At 54.8% G+C, this 9,615-nt stretch overlaps 1 protein-coding gene across 1 annotated transcript in view; it reads right to left on the bottom strand.

Moving 5' to 3' along the window:
* Positions 1-565: 565 nt before the first annotated feature.
* axin1 (axin 1) overlaps positions 566-9,615 on the bottom strand; it is a 29,327-nt gene continuing 20,277 nt past the window's right edge. Inside the window, exons 6-10 of the mRNA XM_084437776.1 lie at positions 6,288-6,802; positions 5,988-6,152; positions 5,321-5,569; positions 851-1,000; positions 566-710 (exon numbers count right to left, since the gene is read on the bottom strand). Of these exons, the coding sequence (XP_084293902.1) occupies positions 584-710; positions 851-1,000; positions 5,321-5,569; positions 5,988-6,152; positions 6,288-6,802 (1,206 nt within the window). The 3' untranslated portion in view covers positions 566-583. The remainder of the gene's footprint in view (positions 711-850; positions 1,001-5,320; positions 5,570-5,987; positions 6,153-6,287; positions 6,803-9,615) is intronic.

Consider the following 9,615-nt stretch of genomic DNA (forward strand, 5'->3'; position numbering starts at 1 on the left):
TGAGAAAACAGCCCTATTAAAAATCTTAATCATGTCAAATTTTAACAGCGCCACTGCTTTCATAAGATCAAACAGACAGCTTTTAAATATTTAAATAGATATAAAACTTTCTTGTTATGTTTTATTTAAACAGACAATCTGTACAAATCTGGTACCAGTACATATAAAAAATTACAAGCGTGGTTACATTAGAAAGGATACCTTCTGATACATCATATCAAAAATATGCAGCTTTAGTAAGCAGATTCATAGTACTTTTTTCTATTCAAACTTTACAATGCTACATTACACTCCAGACACTGAGGAGAGACGCGGCCTCTCCTGGTCTCTCCTGGTTTTAGTCCAGTGTCTTTCCTACTCTGAACAACGCAGTGGCACTGAGCAGTTATCAGGGACTCAATAGTCAATAGTCTCCCAAAGTGACCACCACAAGCCCCTCCTCCTCCTCCTCCTCTCCACCTGTAGCTCCACCTATCCTGTACCATGTCTACCTCTGACCCCTGACCCCTGACCCCTTCCCTGTTCCCTCCAACAGCTCTTCAGTCCGTCCTCTTCAGAACTCCTTCCTCTGCAACTTCCAGCATCAATCAACCTTTTCCACTTTCCCGATGATCTTCTCCTCAAAGATGGGCAGGATTGCGTCATCTTCACGTACCTCTTCAAACACCACCCCGCAGTCAAACTCGTCGCTTACCTTCTTGAAATAATACCTTCGGTGTGACGGACGGAGGAAAACCAGCTATTAGTGTGCAGCCATCACGGAACATGGAACGTGATCTGAGTCGTCTTTGAAATTTAATGTTAAGTGTTTGATTTTTTATTTTTTTTTATTTTTTTACAAAAAGCTCACCTGTAGCTCCCTTTCTTAGTGAGCAGCTCCTTGAACTGGCCCAGCGTGACGATCCTCCCTTTGACGGACGTCCGGTACGGTATGGGCTCTCCGCAGAAGTAGTAGGCCACCGTGATGTTCTCACACGGCTGCTTCTTACTCGCCTTATGTCTGAAACACATCAATACATTGCTTGTTGGTGTTGAATATTTGATGTTTTCTGTCAGAGCAGGAGGGATGTGTAACTCTCACACAACGCTTTCACCACCAGTGAAGGAGATTTCATGAGGTTCACGGAAATACGCTGAGTGAAATGAGATCTCAGAAGTGCATCACGCACACTTTCAGATCAGTGTTATGAGTGAGAGTAGCCAGCAGGTGGCAGGCTGTGAGGTTCTGGGCGCATGCCGAGTACCCATCCCTAGGACGGGCGGGTCTGACCACAGGTCTGTCCTGACCCCTCATCACCAGACCCCTCGTCTACTCTACGACCTAATCTTTACAATCAAGTACACGACGACTTCCTGTGCTGCCTCATAAGAACACTCTGATCAATCTGCTCCCTCGTTCTCAGTCCAACGTTCACCTTTCTCTCCCTGTTCAGTCTGGCCTTCTCAGCTGGGCTGCTATATTGTGAGCTCCTCCACCTTCTCAGCTGGGCTGCTATATTGTGAGCTCCTCTAGCTCCTCAGCTGGGCTGCTATATTGTGAGCTCCTCTAGCTCCTCAGCTGGGCTGCTATATTGTGAGCTCCTCTAGCTCCTCAGCTGGGCTGCTATATTGTGAGCTCCTCTAGCTCCTCAGCTGGGCTGCTATATTGTGAGCTCCTCTACCTTCTCAGCTGGGCTGCTATATTGTGAGCTCCTCTACCTTCTCAGCTGGGCTGCTATATTGTGAGCTCCTCTAGCTCCTCAGCTGGGCTGCTATATTGTGAGCTCCTCTAGCTCCTCAGCTGGGCTGCTATATTGTGAGCTCCTCTAGCTCCTCAGCTGGGCTGCTATATAGTGAGCTCCTCTAGCTCCTCAGCTGGGCTGCTATATAGTGAGCTCCTCTAGCTCCTCAGCTGGGCTGCTATATTGTGAGCTCCTCTAGCTCCTCAGCTGGGCTGCTATATAGTGAGCTCCTCTAGCTCCTCAGCTGGGCTGCTATATTGTGAGCTCCTCTAGCTCCTCAGCTGGGCTGCTATATTGTGAGCTCCTCTAGCTTCTCAGCTGGGCTGCTATATTGTGAGCTCCTCTAGCTCCTCAGCTGGGCTGCTATATTGTGAGCTCCTCTAGCTCCTCAGCTGGGCTGCTATATTGTGAGCTCCTCAGCTGGGCTGCTATATTGTGAGCTCCTCTAGCTCCTCAGCTGGGCTGCTATATTGTGAGCTCCTCTAGACCCCCCCCCCCCCAGGCTCGGCGTCGCTATCAGCCCCAGCCCCAAGACTCGTCTGCTAAGTGTCAGTGTGAACAGAGTGTGTCAGTGAGGTTCCACCTCATTAGCATCACATGGTAATTTCCCACAGGCTTTTAAAATAAATCCTTATATTTCAAGAATTCAGTCATGAACCCGGCTAATAATTCATCAGACGAATCGTGACCAGAAGTCCTGATGATAGAAGCCACAAGTCCATATGATATCAACCTTGTTTTAAGAAAATCACGTTTTATTCGTGGTAGCATTGAGAAATACTACACTACCCACAATGCTCAAGCGGTGTTGTTACCATGGAAACGTGTACACTGTCGAGGGTTGGGCGCAGGCTACTGAGTGATGTTTTTCATTTATTCTTGATCTAAGAACCTTAAAGCTACACGAGATATCTCGGCACTTTGGCGGCCCCTTCTGGTCGTGATAAAATCGGCACTGCGTTTTAAGAACCACACTTCACTCGCTGTAATGAGGGGAAAAATATGATACAACTGACACTGATACGGTCTATGATGAGCCAGATTGACACGGTCTACGATGGCTGAGTAGAGCCTCCTCCATGTCCCAGCAGGCTACTGGGCCGTGGATCCCTGTCTGACTCTGGCCTGGATCCCTGTCTGACTCTGGCCTGGATCCCTGTCTGACTCTGGCCTGGATCCCTGTCTGACTCTGGCCTGGATCCCTGTCTGACTCTGATAAGCCCAGTTAAGCAGAGTCTAACCCCTGCTCATATTGAACTGAGCACAGCACACAGACTGATTAAACACATTCACACCGTGAAGGTAAAATAACTATATAAACAAAGACACTACTGAGCTGGACACACGGACAGAGCTACTAGGATACTACAGGCTACTGAGCGTCAGCAATCAAATAATGATTACTGTCAGGCAGCAGCACCACACGGCCTCTCTTCGGTGTTGCTAGCGGACATATGCATGACTCCAGACAGGACACACATATGACCATGCAGGGGCAGAGCGGTGGGTTCCCCCCAGGGATAAGCGCGGGTGAGGTCGGGGGGCTGCTGTGATCTAGGGGATGAGCACGGGTGAGGTCGGGGGGGCTGTGATCCAGGGGATGAGCGCAGGGGAGGTCGGGGGGCTGTGTGATCTAGGGGATGAGCGCGGGTGAGGTCGGGGGGCTGTGATCTAGGGGATGAGCGCGGGTGAGGTCGGGGGGGCTGCTGTGATCTAGGGGATGAGCACGGATGAGGTCGGGGGGCTGCTGTGAACTAGGGGATGAGCGCGGGTGAGGTCGGGGGGCTGTGTGATCTAGGGGATGAGCGCGGGTGAGGTAGGGGATGAGCGCGGGGGAGGTCGGGGGGCTGTGTGATCTAGGGGATGAGCGCGGGTGAGGTCGGGGGGCTGTGATCTAGGGGATGAGCGCGGGTGAGGTCGGGGGGGCTGCTGTGATCTAGGGGATGAGCACGGATGAGGTCGGGGGGCTGCTGTGAACTAGGGGATGAGCGCGGGTGAGGTCGGGGGGCTGTGTGATCTAGGGGATGAGCGCGGGTGAGGTAGGGGATGAGCGCGGGGGAGGTCGGGGGGCTGTGTGATCTAGGGGATGAGCGCGGGTGAGGTCGGGGGGCTGTGATCTAGGGGATGAGCGCGGGTGAGGTCGGGGGGGCTGCTGTGATCTAGGGGATGAGCACGGATGAGGTCGGGGGGCTGCTGTGAACTAGGGGATGAGCGCGGGTGAGGTCGGGGGGCTGTGTGATCTAGGGGATGAGCGCGGGTGAGGTCGGGGGGCTGTGTTATCTAGGGGATGAGCGCGGGTGAGGTCGGGGGGGCTGTGTGATCTAGGGGATGAGCGCGGGTGAGGTCGGGGGGCTGTGATCTAGGGGATGAGCGCGGGTGAGGTCGGGGGGGCTGCTGTGATCTAGGGGATGAGCACGGATGAGGTCGGGGGGCTGCTGTGAACTAGGGGATGAGCGCGGGTGAGGTCGGGGGGCTGTGTGATCTAGGGGATGAGCGCGGGTGAGGTCGGGGGGCTGTGATCTAGGGGATGAGCGCGGGTGAGGTCGGGGGGGGCTGTGATCTAGGGGATGACGGGGGAGTTGATGGGGGCGGACCCTCGGTTGGACGTACTCGGCGTCGGAGAGCTCCATGTCGGAGACGGCGGGCACGGCGCTGAGCGCTGGTAACAGAGTCGGCCTGACGGCGGCGCGACCTCTCTGGATGACCTCCATCACATACCTGAGGGACCCAACAACCCCGGGGGTTAAACACACACGGGCCGTCCACTGGGCTACTCACCACACACACACACACACTCACGTGGGCTACCCACACACACACGCACGCACGCAGGCTACCCAACAAAGACACACACTGACACACACACACACGCACACGGGCTACCCACCACACACACACGTAGGATACTCAACAAACACACATACACACGCACGCAGGCTACCCTACACACACACACACCAACACACACACACACGCAGGCTACCCTACACACACACACACCAACACACACACACACGCAGGCTACCCTACACACACACACACACCAACACACACACACGCAGGCTACCCTACACACACACACACCAACACACACACACGCAGGCTACCCTACACACACACACACCAACACACACACACGCAGGATACCCACCAAACACACACACCAACACACGCACGCACGCAAACCACCAAACCCACACACAAACATATGGTAACCAACACACTCATACGCAAACCAACACACATGCAAACCGACAGACACACACACACACACACACACACACTGATCACGCACACACACACACACACACACACACGCACGCACACACTGATCACGCACACAAGTGCAATGAACATAGTAAAAGGCTTAGTTCATCCCATAAGGGGACTGGTTTGTAAAAGGTTGACATCTTTAGTAGCCATTGAAGTCTAGTCTAGTTTCAGCTTACCCACAGGGTGCTTGTGACTATGAAAGAGGGCGTGTTTTATCCCGAGGTGATCCAATCACATGATTACCCCCCCCCAGTGGATGTGTGGCTCCTCTGTGACGCCTCCTGCTGTAGAAACATTCCCCTCCCCTCCCCCGGGGGGCGCCCTACCTCTGCTTGGTCTGTAGGGTTCCCGACTTCTTCCTCTCCTCCTCCAGCCGCCGCCGCGCCTCCTCCAGCTGGGTGAGGGGGTTGGGGGCGGGGTTGGGGGGCATGGTGGGGTCCTGGATGAAGGGGTGGGAGGGCTGCACGTTGTTCCGGAGCTGGGCGCTGACCCAGGGGTGCACGGCGCCGGGTCGCTCCACCGAGCTGGGTCGGCACGCCTCCAGACTCACCGCCTTCTTAGAGCCCGTGGTGCTCCTGGGAAACAAGGACAACTCACGTTATTTTACAACTCCTGCACATTTATATATATATATACTTGTGTACATGTACTTTAAATGTACTTTAGTACCTTTTGCACACCCTATTATGGTTTACTGCTGTCTGTAGCTTATTGTACCCACTCCCTGTATATTTCCGTGCCCCTGTACCTTTTGATGTGTTATTGTGCAGTATTGTCATGTGATATGTGTAGTTTTTGCTGCACCAAAGTGAACATGAATGAATGAATGAATGAATGAATCAATGCTTTATTTGTATAGCGCATTTCATACCCAGAGGCAACACAATGCGCTGAATGAATGAATGAATGATGTGTGTGTGTGAGGTCACACCCTGCCCTTTCCCCTGCTGGCTCCAGTCAGAGGTCAGAGGTCAGAGGTCAGCTCCTCCTCACCCATAGGGGCTCTTCTTGTGGCGGACGGACTCCTTCTCCCCCTCCATCATCCACAGGAGGATCTTCTGGTTTCTCTCCACGTCGTCCGTGGGCGCCGGCGTCTCATAGGGCCGCGCCTCCTCGCCTTTCTTAAAGGGCCTCTTCGATAAGGTGCTACCTTTGCTACTGGAGACACACGTGCAACACGCCATGATTTTGATTAAGAACTTCTTAACGACTATTAACAATAAGAAACATCTAATGTAATTCATGAAAACCCTTTGAGAGCTATGAGAGAGGCTGTGTGTGTTTGGGAGGTACCTGTAGCCCACGGGGTCCGGGGGGGTGGGGCCCAGGCCGTCGGCGTAGTTGCGAGTCTTGGCCCCGTAGTGATGCTGCTCGGGGCCCCAGGGGAAGCCTCCGTGGGGGCCCCTCGTGGCCGCCTCCGCCTCCATCTGCTCTTTGGGCTTGTGTTTGTGGTGGTACGGGTGGCTGGCCTCGCCCTTGGGGCCCTGGCGGGCGGGGTGTTTGCCCGGCCCTGCGGCGACGGGCGTGGCCAGCCCGGGGACCTTGCTCGTGGGGAAGCCCTCTGGCGAGCGGGACTTGGGGGAGTGGCGTCCCGTGCCGGGGGACTGGCAGCCGGGCGTCTTCATGACGCGCTGGACATGGTCGTCCAGGATGCTCTCGGGGTTCTCTTCGTGGGCGTCCCTCAGGAGGCCGTTGTAGCTGATGTCGGCGTAGCGGGAGTTGTAGTGCTGGGGGTGAGCTCCAGGGGGCGCTCTGTGACTGGACAATGATGTGGCTGTAGAGACGTCAGCATCGTCACCTTCTTCCTCCTAGGGAGGATGGAACACACACACACACACACACACACACACACACACACACACACACACACACACACACACACACGCGGTTATCATACGGAATATGCCATTCATCTCACATGATTCTAGTCTCTCCACAGCAATACGGTAGAATAAGTAACTGGTTGGTAATAAATTGCTGACTCATTGATGACATCAAGGCCTCATTAACAAATAGTTGATGATGTTTGCTTTTGATTTTTTTGGTAAAAATTCTCCCTGACATTTGTGGGCGTTAGTAAACTCAAAGGACCGTGACGTGACATCATCTCAGACCCGCCGCATCATCTCAGACCGACCAGCAGAGGGCAGTCTTACTGCAGTAGCAGGCGCTCACATTTGCAATGTATTTTACTGCAGAGGGAGCGTTGTGGTCCTTGGTGCAAAGCTAGCGATATTCCACAGATCAGTCGGCTGCTGAACAATCTCTTCATCTTGCAAAACCTTTCAATGGAATTCACATCACTAGGCTTCACGGGTTTCCAGATACAATAGATGTAAGCTCTGCATATCGTTAAATCAATATTTCATGTTCCTCTCTGTCTGCATAATGTACAAGGTGTTAGGAGCCGACCGTACCTTCTGTCTGAAGATATAAACCATCCCTGTTAGGCAAACCCATGCCTCACCCTATACGCAAGCTTCTCATGGGATTGCATCATCCTTGGCAGATAAGGGGGCAATTTTTGCGCGTCTCTTTGATGCGCTCTCCAGGTAGCGCATTCCTGGGCGGAGCTAAGGACTTTTCTGGCGCAGGTCTGGGGGGATCTGGGGGGGGTCTGGGGGGGGTCTGGTGAGGTCTGGGGGGGTCTGGTGAGGGTCTGGTGAGGGTCTGGGGGGGGTCTGGTGAGGGTCTGGGGGGGGTCTGGTGGGGTCTGGGGGGGGTCTGGTGAGGGTCTGGGGGGGGTCTGGTGAGGGTCTGGAGAGGGTCTGTGGGGGTCTGGTGAGGGTCTGGGGGGGTCTGGGGGGGGTCTGGGGGGGTCTGGGGGGGGTCTGGTGAGGGTCTGGGGGGGTCTGGTGGGGGGTCTGGGGGGGTCTGGGGGGGGTCTGGTGGGGGGTCTGGGGGGGTCTGGGGGGGGTCTGGGGGGGGTCTGGTGAGGGTCTGGGGGGGTCTGGTGGGGGTCTGGAGAGGGTCTGTGGGGGTCTGGTGAGGGTCTGGGGGGGTCTGGTGAGGGTCTGGGGGGGGTCTGGGGGGGTCTGGGGGGGGTCTGGGAGGGTCTGGAGGGGGTCTGGTGAGGGTCTGGGGGGGTCTGGTGAGGGTCTGGGGGGGGTCTGGTGAGGGTCTGGGGGGGTCTGGTGAGGGTCTGGTGAGGGTCTGGGGGGGGTCTGGTGAGGGTCTGGTGAGGGTCTGGGGGGGGTCTGGGGGGGGTCTGGGGGGGGTCTGGGGAGGGTCTGGGGGGGGTCTGGGGGGGGTCTGGAGGGGGTCTGGTGAGGGTCTGGGGGGGGTCTGGTGAGGGTCTGGTGAGGGTCTTGGGGGGTCTGGGGGGGGTCTGGCGCAGGTCTGGGGGGGTCTGGGGGGGGTCTGGTCTGGCGCATGCAGATACTGGCCTGTCTGGTCCTCACTATCAGCAGCTGTGTGGGTTACGGCTTCACACTCTCAATTACCCCGATGGCGCGAGACCCTAACCACACCTGGCGAGCCAGACCTGCTGGACGACGCCCATTAATAAAAGTGTCCTTTTCACTCATGACCCTTCACCTGCGGGGAGGAAACGCGCTCTGCTACTGAGCATGTCCTTCACACTTTGGATGGTTCAATACTGGAATTTGAAAAGCAAATGAAGAAAGGCTATTTCATTTTGGTGCAGTGCTTCTCTCAGTGGTGCCAGCGCATTGATTCAAAGGGTCTGTATTATTTGGGGGTTTTCAGATGCTGTGAGACCAACTGTTGAGTCAGCACGCTGCCAGCTCCTCTCTGGGTCTGAGGCAGAGTTAGTCAGGCGATCATCTAACACGCGGTGTCACACCCCGCCTTCCTCCAGCGTTTCATAAAGGTTCCTACTGTTCCGTCACGCCAGCTTCTTCTGACAGAGGCGCCAAACTACATCAATGATCTGCCTACAGTCTTAACACCTGGCTCTGGGTACTGAGAGAGATTCCATCTGCGACGCACGCCGGGATTTCTTCAAGACTTCAAACAGAGTCATTACACCGCGCCTGGCTCACGAGAGCTCCGTCAGCAGGTGGGCATCTGACGCTGGAGACAAAGGCCTTTCAAACACACTCAGATCCCCGATAGCTGAAGGTGGAATCATTCCTCCATGAGTCATAAAGGTAAATGATCAGTGTAATCTATTTCCTGGAGGATCGGTCATGTCACAGTCTCTCTCTATCGGACACCCAACGGAACGCGTGGCCTGACGGTGGTGGATGATGAAACGGTGACGTGACTCCTGGAGGTGTGCTGGATATATAACCCTGGTGACCCCCTCACCCAGGCTCGGGGGGGTAAAAGGATAGTCCCTCGGCCCCGAGCCTGGGGGGGAGTGAAAACATCGACGCCCACAAGAAGAAGAAGAAGAAGAAGAAGAAGAAGAAGAAGGAGGAGGAGGAGGAGGAGGAGGAGGAGGAGGAGGAGGAGGAGGAGGAGGAGGAGGAGGAGGAGAAGAAGAAGAAGAAGAAGAAGAAGAAGAAGAAGAAGAAGAAGAAGAAGAAGAAGAAGAAGAAGAAGAAGAAGAAGAAGAAGAAGAAGAAGAAGAAGAAGAAGAAGAAGAAGAAGAAGAAGAAGAAGAAGAAGAAGAAGAAGAAGAAGGTCTCCCTAGCCATAGCTAGCTGCGCTAGCG

The sequence above is a fragment of the Borostomias antarcticus genome (genome assembly GCF_949987555.1).
Source record: "Borostomias antarcticus genome assembly, chromosome: 5".
Taxonomy (NCBI): Eukaryota; Metazoa; Chordata; class Actinopteri; order Stomiiformes; family Stomiidae; genus Borostomias; species Borostomias antarcticus.